This window comes from Phocoena sinus, chromosome 20 (assembly GCF_008692025.1).
Source record: "Phocoena sinus isolate mPhoSin1 chromosome 20, mPhoSin1.pri, whole genome shotgun sequence".
NCBI lineage: Eukaryota > Metazoa > Chordata > Mammalia > Artiodactyla > Phocoenidae > Phocoena > Phocoena sinus.
Genome location: NC_045782.1, coordinates 37,696,749 through 37,717,019, shown reverse-complemented (window position 1 = coordinate 37,717,019; position 20,271 = coordinate 37,696,749). Strand labels below are relative to the sequence as shown.

The window sequence follows — 20,271 nt, the reverse complement described above, 5'->3', positions numbered from 1 at the left end:
GATTCTCAACCACTGTGCCAGCAGGGAAGCCCGGGGAAATGGTTTTAAACTACAGAAAAGGGGGTGGAGAGTTAACATTAGGAAGGGCTCTCTAAAATTTAGGGCTGGAAGTCACCAAGGTGGAGAGCTGAGTCACAGAGGCCTTCCCCTTGTTGGAGATACTTATCAACAGAGAGAAATAGTCCCAGGGAGAAATATGACCCTGTTTAGGGTTGGTGGGTAGGGAGAGGAGTACACCTACCTGGTAGCAAGAAGGGTAGGGGTAGGCATAGTAGGTTGGTGACCTGCCCAGGTCTAGGCATTGAGGATGGAAATAAGCAGGCTGGCAGACCTCTACTTCTCGTGTCTTTGCACAGTGTTTGGAGAGGGGGCATCTCCCATCAAACCTGGAAATGATGTGGAGAAGCTGATGAGAGGTAGTAAGAAGGGATATCAATGCCCTACCCTCACGCAAAAGAAAGAAAGAGAAAATAGCTTCTTGGGGAAGAAGAAAGCAGGACTATGTGTACGTATGAGGTGGTGGGTGAGTGGGGCAGGTGCTGTAGAGAGGCTGAGAGTAGCCAATATCAGCATCCCACTATTGAGGAATATTCATTAGCACAGCTGTGGCCAAGAGAAAAGAACAGGAATGAAACGACCACAATGCCAACTGACAGGGTTACCCACTCCAGCCAGGAGGGAGGAATTGCTAATCAGAAGACAGGACACCATAACAGGGTTGAGTAAAAAGCTAAGGATCTCCCAAGGCAATAGAAATAAAAGCAAAAATAAACAAATGGGACCTAATCAAGCTTATAAGCTTTTGCACAGCAAAGGAAACTATAAACAAAACAAAAAGTCAGTCTACGGACTGGGAGAAAATATTTGTGAATGATGTCACCGATGAGGGCTTAACTTACAAAATATACAAACAGCTCATACAACTCGATAACAAAAAATCAAAGTACCCAATGAAAAAATGGGCAGAAGACCTAAACAGACATTTCTCCAAAGAAGACATATAGATGGGCAGTAGACACGTGAAAAGATGCTCGACATCACTAAGTATCACCTCACACCAGTTAGAATGGGCATCATTAAAAAGTCTACAAATAACAAATGCTGGAGAGGGTGTGGAGAAAAGGGAACCCTCCCTACATTGTTGGTGGGAATGTAAATTGGTGCAGCCACTATGGAAAACAGTATGGAGGTTCCTTAGAAAACTAAAAATAGAGTTACCATATGATCCAGCAATCCCACTACTGGGCATAATATATCCAGATAAAACTATAATTTGAAAAGATACATGCACCCCTATGTTCGTAGCAGCACTTTTTACAATAGCTAAGACATGGAAACAACCTAAATGTCCATCGATAGATGAATGGATAAAGATGTGGTACATATATACAATGGAATACTACTCAGCCATAAAAAAGCATGAAATAATGCCATTTGCAGCTACATGGATAGACCTGGAGATTATCATATTAAGCAAAGTAAGTCAGAAAGAGAAAGACAAATACCATAGGATATCACTTATATATGGAATCTAAAATATGGCACAAATGAATTTATCTATGTAACAGAAACAGACTCCCAGACATAGAGAACAGACTTGTGGCTGCCAATGGGGAAGGGAGTTGGATTGGGAGTTTGGGACTAGCAGATGCAAACTATTATATAATATATAGAATGGATTAAATAACATCCTATTGCATAGCACAGGGAACTATGTTCAATATCCTGTAATAAACCATAATGGAAAAGAATTTAAAAAAAAAAAAAAGCTAAGGAAACTCCTCTGGAGATCTTTGGGTATAAGAACTTCCCTGAGACTGTGTGTGTGTGTGTGTGTGTGTGTGTGTGTGTGTGTATTAATCCCTTACAAAAGCAGGCCAGTGGCCTCTGATTGGCTTAAGGTCCCTACCTGGCCTTAAAGTCTGTGAAAGTGACTGAATTTTGCAGGGGTCCGGATGTCAGGTAATTGATGGACATTACCAAATTCCTCAGGGGCCATCACTCCTACTGCTGCTGCCACCTGTAAAAGAAAATTCAGATTATATTAGAAATGAGATAAGGGATTAGACACCAAAAAGGGTCTATGGGCTTTCACCCAGGGAGCATGGCCTTGGTAGGTAAAGTGATGGCGATGGTCACCACTCTTCTAATTCACAGAGCTGAGAAGGATTCTGGTGAACCTTAAGTATGCTCCCAAAGAGAGTTGTAAGTGTTCTAAGATTCCTAGCTCCAGGGAACTAGCTCCCAGTCTGATAAAGTAAAAAACCATGGTTCCTATACTTAAAAGTTAGGAATTCAACAGAAATAGAAGCTGTGAAACCCAGAATTATAAAGGGCAACGAAGGTTCAAGGCTAATGGAAAGTTAATGCAAGAAAGTGACTCAAAGGAGGGCATCTAGTTTTAGATCAGATAATCAGATTGTATTTGAAGCCTCTCTTGTCCAAAACAGCTTCTTGAAGAAAGGCTCAGAGGTCAGAAAAAGGTCCTATGAGATAGAAAGGAGGTTTGTGGGACAGCAGATTTGATGCAATTTGGGCAGGTAGGTCTATACACTCCCTGTGTAGGGATTAATCTGCATGGGGACCAACTCCACATTCCTCCTGTGCTATCAACCAGGGTGTGATGGAGAAAACGTAAAGATATGTACTGGGATCTATTTGTCAACAGCAGTCAATACTCATTTTGCAGCCTCCCAGCCCCTCTGACCCAGACCTATAATTCTTTCTATCTCTAAACTGCCTTACTCCCTCCAAGATACTGCTTCCACTTTAGGAACTCGTTAGCATTCCCCTCCCTGCATGTCAGTAGCTCCCAGACTCATGCTCAGAAAATAAGCATTGGAACGGACTGTAGAAACATCTGGGAGAGGTCCAAAGAGGGGAGGGGAGTCTCAGTACCAGAGTGAGATGACTTTAGAACCTGCTGTGCATGTCAGCCCATTGAGCACACTATTCAGGGCTTAGGTCATTGTGGAGCACACCACCTTCCTTCCGTCCCAACAAAGGAGAAAACCAACCCAAAGCTAAATAACAGGAGGGAGGAGTACAGCCCCACCCCCATTTGCCTGTAATCTCAGAGAATATTTTATTTTACTCAGAGTTCTATAATCCCTTCTCTCATTCAGCAATTCCCCTTAGTTTCCCAGCAAGTGAGGTGTTTTCTTTCTCCTTTCCTTCTGATTTTAATTTTCAATATAGCTGTATTACAACGCAAAGGAGCCTGAGTTGAGCTTTGGGGTAAATTCCTCACAATGCCTCTGAGGATCTTTTCCCTACTATCCAAACCCCAGAGATAGTTGGCAACGAGCTCCTAGAACTATGGTGTAACTCTGAGGCATCAGGATCTTTGGCTGTGGCTTGCCACTTGCTTCCCAACGAACCAGAGTTCTTGACTCTAAATAAAAATTACAGTTGTACAATTTGCATGTCATTGAAAGATTAATCTTTGAGGTAAAAATATATAAAGCTTCTCAGTTTTTCTACTAATTTTTTTAACCTAACTTTCCCCCTCAATCTGTCCTTCCCCCCTCAAAATCTCACAGCCCTACCTTCCTTTCTGGAGGAAGCACAGCGCTGTTAGGAATTGATGCTCTTGGATTCTTATCTTGGCTGGCTGCCACTAACTCACTGTGAGACTGTGGACAAGGCATTTCCCTTCCCTAAGCCTCAGTTTCTTGCTCTGTAAAATGAAAAGTTGAATTAGGTGGTCTCTAGTTCCCTTTCTAGCTCTGGCCATCTATGATTCTATCAGGAAGAAGACACAAGTGTCCTTCCATCAGGAAGTGAGATATTCCTGCCCTTCACACCTTTCTCTCAGGGCCACTGCATAAAGAAGCTCCCCTGTAGATGCCTGCCTTTTTCATGCTGGCTTAACTAAAGGGACAAACAAGTGAGTTCCAGTAGGAGGCCAAACTCCTCTGATTATGAAGAAAAGATGTTAAAAAGGTGATCTAATTCTAACCTTTAATCTTGAGAGCAGATAGGAGAAAAGGCAGGTATGTGGCAGGAAAGAGTATGACAAGCATGCCCCACTAACACACTGAGCACACTCACCCTAGGGAGCCCCGTATAACCAGTGACGGCTTAGCCAACACAACTGTGTGTGGATGGAAGAAGAAAGCGAGGACATGTGTAAACACTTCAGGAGCATAGACGTAAATGTCCGATCAATGCATATACACTCACTCCTGCTCTCTCCTACTTAGGCCTATACGTGCCTTGTAAGAAGCTATAGTGGGAGGGGACACCACATCCCAGTCTTCTCCCTCCCCAAAGTCAGAAAGGAAGAGACAGTGAGACAGGAGATACTTGGCTTCCTCTAAATTGTTTTGTCCTTCCTCACAGCTGCAATCAGAAGCTAAGGGCTCCCGCAGGCCTTGTTCTGATCTGCTGCAGGCAACGGAGGGTTTTTGAAACCGAGAGGACTTGGCTGCGGCCCCGTTTCAGCTGCCATTGGGGCTGGCTAATGGGCTCATTCGGGAAGACCCCCGCCTGCTGCACTAAAGAGTCCCCTGCCAACCCCTTCCCCAGTCCCAACCCAATTAATAAATGGGGGCTCCCACTTTATGGCTCTGGGAGCAGGAACCAGAGATACAAATGACCCCCAGGGAGGGAGAGAAAAAGGCCTTCCAAGAATCAAGCCAGAGAACTGTGCATCCACAGGCACATGCTGCCACAGGCTAGTCATATCCCATTTTCAAAGCATTAAAGGGGAAGAAACTGGCAAAAAAACTATATTTTCTTTCCCAGATCCAGAGTGGGATAGCATTCCTGAAGTCTGCGTGTACACCCCAGGAATAAACTCTCTTTCACTTGGTTCTCCAACCTGAAAAAGGCAGAGTGCAGGTGATCATCTGGGCACATAGCATGTGCTCAACTATTTTCCAGGGGCTGTGCCTCCTCCTAGACTCCGCAATAATGAACATAGACATATTCCATCAATTGGTTAATAAAGTAAACACTTTCTACTTATTAAAAACAACGCAGCTACCTCTTTCCAAGTTCTCATCACCATCAACAGCATAAATATGTCCTGGGGTTATCATCTTCAGCCTATCTTTTATTCCTCCCCTCACATCCAAACTATCATGAAGTCTTGCTAATTCTACTGCCCCCTCTCTTTCTTCTCCTTCCCCTTGTCCTACTCTAGTCCTGGCTCTTGGGGCCTTACACCTGGTTAAGAACAATAATATCCTAGCAAGCTTTCCTGCTTCCATGACCTAGTATAGCTGCAAAAGGCCTCAACGTCATATTCACCTCATCATGCTCTGCTCTGTTACTGCTTACCAAATCAAATTCAAATTCCTCATTCAGGCCAACAAGATTGCTCCTCCAACTTCATTTCCTAATATTCCTCTCCCGTACTACCCTGACTACTCCACTCATAGCCCTCTGCACAAAACACATAAGCTTTCCATAAGTTCTCTCCCTCTGATCACCTTCCTCTCTTCTGTTTCATGTCCTCTATCCTCATTACCTTCGAGGAATCTTTTCTGGTTAACTCCAGTTTTTCTGATTACTTCTTTGCTTTGGTTCCTTCTGTACTATGTTACTATTTTATTTTATAACCTGCATTAATGTACTGACTTATTTCCCTACTTCCCACCAGGTATAAGCCTCATCTCTCACTAGACCCAGAAGCTTCCTAAAGTTGGGACCCTCTCATAATCTTCCCCAGAAGTTGCCCTATACTCAAGACATGATCCAGCTAGTGATATTACTGCTCCCCATAGAAGCAGCCCTCATGGTATAATTCGGGATATCATATCAAACGACTACAAGAAATACAATCTTATTCTCAATGTCAGTTTTCAGGCTGCCACCTACCCTTACCAACATTGAACATGACTTCAAAGTGTGTTGCAAAACAAAACAAAGACCTAAAAAATATATATATATATACAGTAACCATAGGATTTTATCTTCTTAATTCATAGTATATATGCTATTTTTTTAAGACCCCTTAGGATGAGAAGCCCCATTTTGTTCCCTATTTCTAAGATTAATCCTATGTTCTCAGATCATGACCTGATTTTCTAGAATGAAATCAATCCCAGAGGCAATAGTAATCTTGTTTCCTACCAGCCTTGTCTCTAGCCTGCCTCTGACCCATCACATTTTTTGAAGGTACCTAGGAATAGAGAAGTTATTCATGAGTCTCTCTCAACTACTTAGCAAGTACTTCCTTAGATTAACCTCACTCTCAAATGTTGACTCCACTTCCTCTAGTTTAGCCCTGTGTGCTTAGACAGGAAAAAATTATCTGCCACCCCCCTTTATCTCCTACATATTGCTCAGGACAATAAGGATTTGCCTTTTATTCTTTCCGTCCCTTGGCCTCAAGGTGCTTAATAATCCAGATAATAAAAGCAAAGGTACTATGGCACCTGACACATAGTAGGTTCCAGACAACGTTAGTTCCCCATTCTTTCCCTTCTTCCTCCCAACACTTTCTCAACCTTTTTGGGTCTGTTTTTTTCACTGGCTAACGACGGCACTGAACTAGACAAACTAATGTCCTTTTGTAGCTCTAACATTCTGTGACTCTAATTCACATCTTCTGGTTTGTTTGCTCTTCTATGCATCATCCTCACTTGGGTCTACAATGAAGGGGAGAGGAATAATTAGCTTCCAGGTTGACCTAAAACATACAAAACCACTTGCAGGAGAGTTTTAGAACTCCAAAAATACAAATAATTTTTAGCTTGATGCATCCGTATCATTTCCTTCTTATTCCTGAAATACTCTCTTGAACTACAGATAGCAGTGCTAAGCAAAATGTCCTTGATATAAATTATTTGCTTAATATAATCTAGCTTCCCTTGTGAAACTGTCTGCAGAGCATCCCCCAGCTTAAGGGTTCCAGGCTCATCCTCCAACCATAAAGGTAACACTACTGTAATCAAGGGGACACTTTACTCTTTACTGGGGCCTCCTTGAAATGAACTGTGAACCTTTAAGGCACTTATCCCCTTTCAGTACCCCAACAACAATTTTTCCTTCCATCCTCATATCTGTATCTCTTCTTTATAAGCAATGATACACTGTTTCTTTCTGCAGCCCCACCCCCAGACTCCTCTGGTTCTCCCTTCTTTCCCTTATTTCCATCTCCTTCTCATATTGCTTCATTTTATATGAGGTCTTTGGTCCCCTAACAGAAATTGCAAATACCGATACAAGGCCAAACCTAGAAGTTCCTGAATTTATAGAAGGGATCAGACTCCTAGGGTTTCTCGAGGTCTCTGAATTCAGCCTCCTTTCTCCAGGGCCAAAAGCATTCAAAATTGCGTTAGCCTTGGTAGGGAGGGCTATCTGTCTACAAGCTGATCCTCACCAAGGGTGTCCCTCGTCAAACACAAGAGGAAGAAAGATCCTCTCCTTGAGACAACCCATCAGGCAGGTGCCTTCAACTAAAGACAAGACGCTCTCAAAGACCCAGGCTCTGCTCTTCACTTAGCTTTGCTACATTATAGCCTTTTTAAGATTTCTCCATCTTGACAGCGTCAGGGATGGTTTGGCTTGGATACAATGTCCTTCATTCTTTTAGAACTATCAGTATTATCTTCAGGTTACAACTATGCCAGAGCAAAACATCCCAAAATCCATCTGTTTCCAGGTCCTAGGGAACATATGTCTGAATGAATTTACTTCATGGCTATACCCTCTCATTCCAGAGAAGTATGATGTGGCTGAGGGCTGCATATTGAGAAGGCTTGGCTAACAACTACCCACCTAGGGAGTATTAAAGACTAACTGCATATCAGCCTCTTTCTCTCAGCCTTGGACTAGTAATTCTTGAGACAGAGATATGAGAGCAACCCAGTGGTCCAGTGTTTTGGCAACCTAGTGATTAAATCACCAGGACATCAAAGCAACCCTCATCTGCTTTCTCAAGGATAGCAGGGCCCTCTTCTCATCAAGCTTTACTTCCTATAGACACCATCTGCAACCGAGCTTCGAAATGTTATCAGCAAAAGCAACAGTCTCAGGATATGAGGGAAGAGAATGAAGAAGCAAAGGTTAACCAGTTAAAGAATCTCTTGTACCCCACACAACATAACTTAAAAGCTCCTTTCATAGCTTTTAGCAATAAGAAAGTTATCTTTTCTCCTTCACCTCTCACCCCATTAAGTTGAGGATTTGGAATAGACATTTGTCTCCTGAATTGCTTCTCACTACCCTTCAAAACCACTAAGCAGCAATAACTCTAAATACCCTGCAGGGTTAATCAATCAATATTTCTGGCAAGACTAAAGCATGTGAGTTGGGTAGTGAGTTGGGAGAAGAGAGAAAAATAGGAAATGAAAGGAAGTGGGTGGACAGGAGATGGAGAGATAGCTGCACATGGTGAGGAGTGGTAGAGTACCACCAGCAATTCCTTTAGGTGTCATACCTCCCCCAACTGGCTTGGAGTATACTCTCACTTGAGAGTATTCCTAAGGCTATATAGGAACACTAGAAATGCCACACCTGGACAGTAAAATTAACCAAAGTGTCCAGGAATGCTCACCTTTCCTCTCAGGACAACCAGAAGACTCAGCAGTTCCATTTCTCCCTTGGAATGTTTGAATATTTACTCACTTGAGGAACTCCCCACTTCCATTCCACCTAGCCGTTCAGGATGACTAAGTTGTGAACAGAGAAGTAACTCAATACCAAAAAAAAAAAAAGGCAAGCTATTGGGCAGTCTTTAGTAACAATGTAAATCCCAGTTCAGCACAAAGAATATTAACTGTTAACTTCCTTGAGGCATTAACCTTACCACACAGTTAAGGATGCCTGTCTAGGAAAAGATAGTGCCCAAGAAATTTAGGTACTGAACAGTATGGTTTCTACTTAGAAATAGCCTTGAGTGTGATAGAGAAAAAAGTCCAGGTTAGTTAGGTCCTCAACTTTCAGGCCCAGAATTGAAGACAGCCATTGCTATGAAGTGGAAACAATATTCTCTACTAGGTTGAAGTTCACACTCCTAGTCATGAACTTGCAGTACATAAAGATCAAAAACGAATTCCTTTTCTCTGGAGGGTAAAAAGGAACACAGGATTCCAGGAATTGGAACAATCTTGAGCTCTCCATTCTCCTTCTGGGTAAAGACATGACAGCCCACAGGCAAGGAAACATCTTACTTAAACTGTGGGGATTCAAAAACAAGCTGGCAACCCTCATCATCACGTTTTTGAATTGGACTTCTTCCTAATTTCCTTGTGCTGGTGTACCCCTTAACCTTGTACGATTGCTTACCCCACTCACAACTTCCTGATACCTGTTCTCCCCTCTTCCTGTCTCCTGATGCTTTTTTTTTTTTTTCTGTCCTCTGCCTACTTATGTCATAACTAGCAGGACTGTAGCACATATTACAAGGGAACGTTTAGTCCCCAGTGTCCTAAACCATGAAAGGGAAGGGAAAGCAATTTTCTCCTCATGTGGAGACAGGAAAAGATTTTGGAAATAATAGGAATTTTACCCTTATAAATAACTTCGATTTACTTCCTGGATTGGCAATGTATCAGGAAATCTCAACAGAACTAGCAATACTAATCCATCCCCATGCTGGCCCTACTCAAGGCAACACAGGAACTGGCGTGAGGGTGAGAGTTTCTGATTTAAGAGACTATTTTTTTTTGGTCTAAACAGCTTCTTACCAACTTCTCTTGATGACAGTTGAGCTCAAACCCACTTACCTCTCCTTTCAGGAGGAGTCAGGGTACATGAAGCTCAACTCATTTGATGGCCTAGCACCATCATTACTTTTGTACAACTGTTTTTTACTTTAGAAAATCACATCTTATGATTTCCCCCAATTCTTTATTCTCTAGTTCCTAGTCTAGTGTTTTGAAGCACCTCTTCAAATCCTGAGAACTTTTTTTTTTGTGGTAATTTATGAGTCTACAGAGATTCTGAGACAAAGAACCCCTAGGATAAAGTGGAGGAGAAATGCCCTTTATACATATAATTAGATCTGCTCAAAGGGTACAGATTAAGAAGTAAATGCAATGGAGCAAAAGTGGTATAGTAACAGGAAATATTTAATTTTCCAATCTCCACTTTCCATTTTTATAAACTGAAAGAAAAAATTTAATATATTACAAAATATCTATACATAGACAAGGTAAACCCGATGGGGGGCAAAAACAAGAGAGAGAAAGGAATACAGTGTCAGGAACCTAAATCAGGGAGAGAGGTGGCAACTGACACTTTTCTGATGCAGCATTCTCTCTCAAAACCTGCTGGTAACCATTTTAGTACTGTAACTATATATGCATATTACACACACACACACACACACACACACACACACACACACGTCTGGGTGATGTCTATGGCATAAACTAACAGAAATCCTACTTACAAATTTGTGCTAACTGCCCTGCTTTTAAACATATAGATCTGATGTTTTCAAATCCTTATTGTTCCCATGGACAGTTGAAGGAAAAAACTAAAGAAACTGTGTCAGGCAAATTTGTTTTCAAAACACAAAAATGATTATGGTCAAACCAGTTTTGCCTCTCATTCGTGAACAGAATCAGACTTCTCACCTGTTCAAAATAATGTATTTAATGGACAATATCTCCCATGGTTTAGTAACTAAAACCAAAACCACTTTTGAATATAATTGGGTTTGTAATTTTCTAATAGCCAAGCAGAAATTCTGCCAAACCTGTACTTCCATCACGTTTATAGATAACGTAGCTGAAAAATTAGCAAATACCTTTTCTTCCTCCATACAGATTACAGGTTGTTTCTTTGTCCCTCCGCCTTTAGAAATAGTCCAAAATATTTTTTTTCTTTTTAAAGGTTAGACTCCCAAAATGGGGGTGGGGGTTGAGATGGGATCATACATACACAAACACACACACACACATACTCACCCCCTTCCCTAGTAGTAGGGATGGGGGAATGGAGACTTAAGTATATTATTTAGAGTATTTGGCATAATTAAAAATAAGGGGTGGAGAGGGGAAAACACTACTGATGACTGCTGATAACCAAAATACAATTAAAATATATAGAGAATTTTATTCATATTTGATGGGAAACCAATTTTTCTCACTGGATACTTTTGAAAGTATCCAAGGCTTAAGTTCTTTAATCAAAAATGGGAGAGCAGGGCTCAATGACTCTAATTCAAATATTCTAAAATATAAAGGCCCATGTCTGAGGACTAAGAAGTCAACAGACAAAAGGTTCAGATGAACTTTAATGCAATTTACCAATAGCATGTCAGTGATCACGCCTAGCAAATCTAATCGGACACACTGGTATAAAAAGCCATCAATGCCAAAATGGCTAGAAGGTTCTCTTTTTAATCAGTGTTTGGCCCTGAGGGCAAGGCCAGACCAAAACCCAGAGAATAATAAAGAAATGCACACACCAGATATCTGCCTATTTCAGTAACAGGGGAAAATAGTCTTCATGTAAGTATCAGAAGAGGGTTCTTCTTTCATTTCTTTAAAGTTTTTTTTTGTTGTTGTTTTTATTTTTTAATTAACGCACCTCTCTCTTACAAGTAGTGTTTATTTTTTAATATAAGAACTTGGCATTGAAACATGAAACTTTGAGTTGAGGTCTGTAAACTATTCTCCAAGATGCTGAAACATATTTGCCTTTTCTTTGTAAAACGGGACTAACCTACGTTTCACAAAGGTCTAGGTCTGTGCAGATAATTTATTTAAATGTTTATGTTTTTAAAACACATTATATGCTGGTACTCACACAAAACTGGAAGCCAGAATGAGAAACCTCCCAGGTTATCCCACCCTGAAAGCCTTTCCCTCTTCCATTTTGTTTATAATAAGGCAAAATTCTTGCCATGAAGTCATAATTTAACCCCTTTTACCAAAACCAAAATCAAACCTCTCTGGAGGAAAATCCCTAAAAGAATTGGCAGGATATACATGCTGAGATGTGTATATGTCAATACTGTTCTTTCTTATGGTCTGCTCTTTTAAAATTATTTTTTTAAAAAAGGTCTCAGGTAGTGATACATCTTCAGAAAAATACCCACCCTAAACTAAGTTACATTTCCATGTATTTTCAGGATGTATTTTTTTCTCTTTGACAATATTACAATGCTCTGTTTCAAAGGTTTTTCTTGACATAAAAATATATGCATAAACAATATGTATGCTAACTGATCTTAGTAGCCCTCCACGTATGGAGGCATCATCTCCTATCCTAGCTCAGCAGCAATGTCCTAGGCTGGTTGCATCTACAAATCAACTTCACCATCAGAACGTGGTTTTAAAAAAACCAAAAAACATTTTAGAATTGAAGATTTACAGAGAACAATATAGGAGTTTGAATTTCCTTTCCTTTATTTCAAAAAAAGTAAAGAATTATCCCAGGTTTTTGGGCATCTCAACAATTTTTTCCAAACAAATGCCTCAAAAAAGAGAGAAGACAGAGAGAGAGAGTGAAAGAAAAAACTATAAAGATGGGGTAAAAAAGGTAAGAGATGGGGTAAAGTCTACTTACTTGCCCAAGAATGCCACTTTCTACAACCTGCTTCATGTGCAGGGAGAGATAGGGCATGTCTTTTCTCAAAGTGGAGCAAACTTTAAGGACAAGCAATTTATTTGGAAAAAAGGTATGTTCAAGATGCTCAATGGGGTAAAAAAAGAGTTCACTTGAAAGCAAAAATGTGAGATGGTGGAGAGGAAGGAAACATTTATTTAAATCAGCCAGTCACTCTGTTTCCCTTATAGCAAAAGCCTAAGAGCAGCTCAAATATTGTGAACACTATTCTCTTAAAAAAACAAAAACAAAAAAACCACAGAACTTTAAAAACCTAAAGAGAGCCTCTCCTGAACCATCTCAGAATTGAAACTGTTTCCTTTTTCTTCTGCTCAAGAAGTACAGGCAATGAACTAATTAAACATTTACTTTTCAATTTAATGACCCTCTCTGTATTCTCTACTTATATTTACTAGGTAGAGCTGAAGTAAATGTTCTGGCTATAGCCCATCCAGGGGGAACTGGTGCCAACATCACTATTTTATAAGTCGCTTGCTAGTGGCAAGTGAGCAAGAAATACAACAGACAGCTTTGCAGTAGCCAAATGCAGATGATTACCTCACTCTGGCAAACGATTTCATTAAAGGTTCAGAGGACTGGGTGGAAGGATGGATAGGGAAGGAATCTTTCAGGACTCTGAAGTCTCTGGGTTAGTAAGGAACTCCTCTCCCTCTTCCCCCTCTTGGAGGGACTCTTGTAGGCCCCCGATAGAGTTTTCCATAAGCAGAAGACTGAGCTGGGGCCCCCCAGTTAAGGCCTGCTCCTGAGCTGCTGGCCCCAGTGGTTCCTGGCCCCAGCTCCCCATAGTTTTGCAATTTGGTCTCTGCATGTACCACAGAGTTGCTGCTTCCCTCAGCCTTCAGGAATGGTTGCCCGACCACTGAGTGTAATGCTAAGGGGACCCTGGCAAAACGGAGGTCCTGGTCCCCTGGGAACTGCACTGACCCTGTGCCCTGGTAACTGCTAGACTCCCCAAGGTGGCTCACAGAGCCCGAGAAGGTCCTGTTCTTCACCAGGGTCTGGGCCAAGGATTCTGTCAAGGCTGGACCAGAGTGGCGTTCATCAGTGTCAGTGGCACTGAACCCTGTTTCAGGCCCATCATTGTTTCCGTAAGTCCTGTTGGGATGGGGTCGGGTGGAGTAATCCATTGGTCTCAAGGCCTGGTGCTCATGTGGCAGGTGGCCAGGAGGCTCTGCTTCAGGCTGGGATAAAAGTTGCAGCAAGGCGGCTGTCACGGCTGGGTTCAACTCCTGGGGGGCGCTGGAAAGATCGCCTTCAACCAGAGGGGGTGGAGGTGGCGGCGGTGGAGGTCCGGGGGGCTCAGGGGGCCTCTTCTCTGGTGGAAGAATGTGAGGAGGACATGCTGTGGAAGGGTTACTTCTTTTAAACACCATCTTAAAAATCACATGTGACTATAAACACAAACACACAGACACACACAGACACACACAGACACACACAGACACACACACACACACACTGCCCGACATAAACAAATATCAATACAAGTAACCAAATATATATAAAGAATAAAACCTTGGGATCAGGAAATCGCAATTTATAAATAAAATCAAGTGATTAAAAGTAAAACAGTTGCATTCTGGATCTAACAGCTGGTGTAAAAAGATCATATATTTCAAATGATTGTCCTGATTTTTGTCTGAGATTTCCTCCATTTCCTTCCTTAAGGAATTGTCCTAATATGTAGGCTGTTGGTAGCCTCCCCGCCCCTTTTTTGCTGTTGGATCAAAACATTAATGAAAATTAGAAAGAAGGAAGATGAGAGGGAACAATACAAATGCTGTGGTCACATATCTAGGACATAATCTTGCTGTACAATAGGAGACCTTGTATGGACTTAGCTAACACATTTTACAGAACGTTTGATGATATAAGATTAACACGTAAAACAGAACTAAAAGAATATACAGGAGAGGTGAAATAAAGTAAAAACCTTCCATTACCGTCATGTATAAATCATACACTTGCTTCTCCCAACTTGAGTCCCTTTTCCCCATAATCACATTCGGAAGAATAGGATATTAACCACCATACTGTCATTCAGTTTCCTTTGTTACAGTAATTATAAAAAATCACTATAGCAATGTCATGCAGAATGGGATGTTGATAAACATCTGTTTATCTTGGAGACAGTGACAAGAAACGAGTATTTAGAAATGTATTGAACTAATACTACACTCTGTCTTTCCAAAGATCTTACTAGAACCACTCCCTAAAGTTTTTGTCACCCACTGCTGGATTACTTTGCCTAACCATGGCAATCATTGTCTGATAATGAACTCCTGCCAAGGCAAGAGACTAGACATGTACAATGGCGTGAGTTTGAGGACACACAAAACCAAGTACAATCAGAACTGTGACTTTAGAGAGTTGGGAGTCATCCTGCTGAAGAAAAGACTTAAAGTTTTGGGATATCTTCCAAATGATTGATTTTTCTGTTCCCTATGGAAGCATATTTTTAAATGTCCATATAATCAATTCTTTATTATTATCTGAGATAGTGATATAAAGTCATTACTCAGGCAAGCCAAAAGTAGTTTTTATAGTTATCATTAGGTATTTTGGTTGTATATTTACCACAATTATATTCTGCAAAAACAATCAGGAAAGTAAGCATGCCCTTAGCGTGCAGATGAAAGTACTCTGAAAACACTACAAAACTGCTGAGCAGTAGGAGGATAAGGTCGGTGTGTAACATACAAGTAGGGTGACCAAGAGTCCCAATTTGCTTGGGACTGAGGGGGTTCCCAGGTTGCTAACTTTCAGTTTTAAAACCAGGACAGTACAGGGACAAGGTGGTCATCCTATATACAATACGCACCCAAGTTACTTGTTAACAGACTGGCTGGTTGACTAGGTGGTAGAGAAAACTGAATTAAAGGACAAAAGAATTAGCTATAGAAAACTCACAACTTGAAAAGTAGACATCCAGAAAAAGGAGAGCTAACTGGACTACAAACATCTATAGATTTCAGAGCTTTTTGCCGTGAACACTACATAAGAACATCAATCACAGTACCAGTTATTTTTTAAAGTATTTTTGGTCTGTACATGAAATGGAACACCAGTTTTTTTGTTTGTTTGTTTTTTTAATACTAAGGGCAAACAACTTTAAAAATGCCTAACTGCAAAAATGGACAAAGCTACACTTATTTTCTTCCATCTATACTACTTTTCATATTTGCCTTTTATGTAAATAGCCTAGTTGTGTTTCAACAGAACTAATTCTTGAGCTCACATTCTTTCACATGTATGAGAGGATGAAGACTATTTCAAAATAGCAAAGGCAGATGGATTGTAAAGAACTATTAAAGGTTAATAAAACATCTTAAGAGAATTAAAAGTAAAGATCACATTAAAAAAACATACTGTTATAAGATTCAAAGTATTAACAATATTGCCAATCCTTAACAGCCTGTACCGATGGCGGGAGGGATTAATGAAATACACAAATAACTTAAAACTTCATTTTACTCATTAGATTTCAACCAAAACCCTTTCCCAAAGAGTACAGAATAGCTAAACAGTAGCCAAAGTGAGATTTTTACCTTCTCTGGCTAACTCAGTCTGCCCTCTGGTGGAAGTGCTAATGAACACTAAAATGGCCAAATGAGAGGTAGCAGGGGAGAAACAAGAACGTAGAGACATTGGAGAGACACCAACGGGATAATCCAAAAGTGACTGTAATCATTAGGAACGGCATTTCTACTCTCCTCTGAAAAGTAAATCCAACAATTTCTGGCCATGAGCCAGGCCTTAATTTTAGTTCAATTTCACCATTTGGCTGATAGCTTGTTGACTCAATTACTGGGTGAATTTCTTTCAATCACTATGCCATTGAACTTGAACAACTTCTTTCAGATATTTTGATTATAGCTGAATTTTTTTTTTTTTTGGTTGGGGGGTGGGTGGTGGTGCAAGGAAGGAAGGTATGAGAGATAAGACAAAAGGGCCTACTTTAATTCTAGATTTGCTTTCTCTGTTATTCCACGTCCTGGAGTCTCTTAAAAACAACTGGAATTGTTATGGCATAATAACAAAGTGAATTAAGAAACACATTAAAAAGAAACACATTAACAAAGTATAGGAATTCTAATTCTGCCTCTGCCAATAATATGATTTCAGCAGTGGGACCATAGGCAGGCTTATTTAAACTCCCTGGATTGCAGTTTCCCTATCTATAAAGTAAGGGGGTAATTTTATTTATGTTACCTTCCGTTTTTTTTTTTTAACTTTACATATGATAAATAGTTTATATATTTGACCTTGTACTAGTGGAAATAAGGCATATATTCTCCATACCAACCCATATGAAATGTGAATGCAACAGCCTAAAAGTTGAAGGTTAGTGTACCCCATCAGACCTTGTACATCTTCTCATTCCCCAATTCATGGGGTCTTCATGGACAGCAAAAATTTCCAAGGAGTTGGAATCACTTTCAGATAAGTAAAGATTTTGCAAGTAAAGACTGTGAATCAGAATTCATTAGAAAATTTAAACTTCTTTTCCCTCTAATAAATTGTATGCTGTGGTCATCTGAGATCAAGGTATACATATTTCCTTTGTTCAGATTTTTTTTTTTTAATATAATGCTCAATTCCTAATCTGGGGCCCATTTAATTATCTCTTTCAGGAACACAGATTTAAAGAAATCATTTTTATATGCTATTTTTTGGAAAGGAAATGTACTTTGTTAATTATCTACTTAGAAATCTCAAATTATTCTTCAGGAGATTAACAATGATATTTTATTAGGGCTTTCTTGACTGTATGTTTCTGGCGAGACTCTGGTATCTAGCATCCACTATACTAGAGTACAATTGACTATTTGTACAATCTGATAATGGTTTGTTTAGAAGGCAGATTTTCAAGTGCCAATACTAGCTGGCCACCACACACACAGTGGTTCAAGATGCATCACTAGCTACAGTTGTGGTTTCCTTGTGTGAGAACACAGGGACTTTACTTACCTACTTCCTAGGAAATGGAAAGATGGAAAAACAATCAGTATATGAGAGGTGCTTTAAGAAGCTTTGAGACTTAAATAAAAGAAGCTGGGCAAGAAATACAGCACTTGGTGCTATGTTCTCCTGTAGACTAGGTGACAGAAAGACTGAAACCGAGGCCACTGATGTGAAAAAGAAAATGTTAAGAGATTTTTAAGAGGATCAACAGCACCTGAGCTCAATGAGATTCATGACCGGTCTGTTTACCTGCTGCCTCCTCCTGTGGCATTGTGGGAGTTCTTCGGGGCCCCTGTGGCCCACTGTTCTTGTCACTGTTGTTTTCCTCCAGGTTGCCTGCTGGCTCCTGGGTTTTCATTAGTTGACTCAAGAGAACTGCCAACATATTCTGCATGTCAGCTGGTGTGCTTGAAGCTTCAGGGGTTGTCTGTTCTGCGGAAGGTTGGACCACTGGGGCAGGGGGTGCCTCCTTCAAAGATTCCTCTGGGGCCGTGGGCTCTGAGTCCTGCTGGTGGGAAGTGGCTTCTGTTAGGGCACTGATGGATTGGTTCAGGGCCTCCAGCTGCTGCTGTATCTCTGGATTGGAGTGGATGTTAAGCAGCTGCGCCATTTGAGGAATACTCAGGTCGGTTTGGCTCTGGAGCAGGTTCAATAACACTGCCAATTCACTTTGATTCAACTGCTGTGTGATGTCACCGAGGCCTGTGGAGAGACAGTGGAGCCAATATAAGAGGACGAGGCAAGGCAAGGACCTTTGCCTTCTTCAATTGGCAACAGCAACTTACAATACCCAATGAATGAAGTTTCACTTTGAATGTCTCATTTTTCGTGCCTCCAACTGTCATGACACATTTGTTATTCTTTATATTTTCACTTAAAAATACAGGGACTAATTAAAACATCTCTGTATTGTGAGTAAAAGTGACTTCATTTTATCTATATTCTTCAAGGTCAGTGATTTTCAACCCTTACTGTACATCAGAATAGGAGAGGTTTTTTGTTTGCTTTTTAAATATCTTTATTAGAGTATAATTGCTCTACAATGAGAATAGGAGAGATTTTAAAATTCAGAAGCCTCAGGTCCAATCCCTAGAGATCTGGCAATTGTTTGGAGGTGTTTATATTTAAAGCTTTTTAGATGATTCTAATGTGCAGCCAGCACTGAAAAACACTGTTTTAAGTGGACAAGAAAGGAAAAATGAGCCAAGGAAGGAATAGCTGTAGTTCAGAAAAAATGGTTGCACCACAGGAGAGCTACTTTGTTGTTTATAATAATTCATTATTACACAGCTTTTGATATATTTAGGTCAAATAACAGGCTACAGAACTAACTACATTTAGCAATTGTGACTTAACATGATTAAATTCTAAGATGGTCTTATCAAATCTAACATAAAACAGGGCTCCAGTTATGTTAGAGAGCCATGGGTAATCTAATCTTAAATTAAAACACACATACACACACAGGGCTTCCCTGGTGGCGCAGTGGTTGAGAGTCCGCCTGCCGATGCAGGGGACACGGGTTCGTGCCCCGGTCCGGGAAGATCCCACATGCCGCGGAGTGGCTGGGCCCATGAGCCATGGCCATTGAGCCTGCACATCCGGAGCCTGTGCTCCGCAATGGGAGAGGCCAAAACAGTGAGAGGCCCGCGTACCACAAAAAACTAAACAGAACACACACACACACACACACACACACACACACACACACACACACACACACACCCTAGCACTTGACCTTCAAAATCTGCCAAGTGCTTAGTAAAAGCACAAAGGCTCTATCCCAGCACTGCCAGCACTGACCTATTGCATCCCCAGCCCCAGGCTCCACCCTGCCAGGAGCAGGCTGAGGTGGTGCTGGGCTGCTGTTCTTCACAGGCTCAGCACTTGTCCCTGAGATAGTTTCTTTTCGAGAGGCTTTGGGTGGAGGTGGCTCCTCTACCAAAACACCACTTTGTCGCTGCCGTCGCCGTTTCTTACTCCATAATTCATGGCAATCCTGCCAGTGGGGGAGACTGGAAAAAGACAAAAGAAATGTGTGTGGGAATGTAGCAGTGAGTGAATGGAGGAACAAGAGATTAAAATGGGAAGGCAGCGGCTTCCCTGGTGGCGCAGTGGTTAAGAATCCGCCTGCCTGGGCTTCCCTGGTGGTGCAGTGGCTGGGAGTCTGCCTGCCAATGCAGGCGACATGGGTTCGTGCCCCAGTCCGGGAAGATCCCACATGCCGTGGAGCGGCTGGGCCCGTGAGCCATGGCCGCTGAGCCTGCGCGTCCAGAGCCTGTGCTCCGCAACGGGAGAGGCCACAAAAGTGAGAGGCCCGCATACCGGAAAAAAAAAAAAAAAAAAAAAGAATCTGCCTGCCAATGCAGGGGACATGCTGGGTTCGATCCCTGGTCCGGGAAGATCCCACATGCCATGAAGCAACTAAGTCCATGTGACACAACTACTGAGCCCGCGTGTAGAACCCACAAGCCACAACTACTGAAGTCCATGCACCTAGAGCCTGTGCTCTGCAACAAGAGGAGCCACAACAATGAGCTGCCTACACACCGCAACAAAGAGTAGCCCCCGCTCCCCACAACTAAAGAAAGCCTGCGCACAGCAATGAAGACCCAACGCAGCCAAAAATAAATAAATAAATTTTTAAAAATAAATAAAATAAAATGGGAAGAGCAAGGGGAAATAGAAAGGATAAGGAAAATATAAAACTAACCAGAAAAATTAGTAAACAGATAGTAGCAGTGTAAATAGAATCATGGCATATTGTAGTCT

At 41.3% G+C, this 20,271-nt stretch overlaps 1 protein-coding gene across 10 annotated transcripts in view; it reads right to left on the bottom strand.

The window, feature by feature from the left end:
- The window catches only part of CDK12 (cyclin dependent kinase 12), a 64,888-nt gene that overhangs the window by 10,986 nt on the left and 33,631 nt on the right, over positions 1 to 20,271 (bottom strand). For 3 of the 10 annotated variants that reach the window (XM_032615392.1, XM_032615394.1, XM_032615391.1), the window contains exons 12-16: positions 19,303 to 19,514; positions 17,749 to 18,201; positions 13,459 to 13,876; positions 1,910 to 2,020; positions 242 to 386 (exon numbers count right to left, since the gene is read on the bottom strand). In XM_032615392.1, coding sequence (XP_032471283.1) covers positions 2,005 to 2,020; positions 13,459 to 13,876; positions 17,749 to 18,201; positions 19,303 to 19,514 — 1,099 coding nt within the window. In that variant the 3' untranslated portion in view covers positions 242 to 386; positions 1,910 to 2,004. Of the gene's footprint in view, positions 1 to 241; positions 387 to 1,909; positions 2,021 to 12,292; positions 13,877 to 17,748; positions 18,202 to 19,302; positions 19,515 to 20,271 lie in introns of those variants that run through there. The other 7 variants (XM_032615387.1, XM_032615388.1, XM_032615389.1 and 4 more) reach the window with 5 other exon arrangements.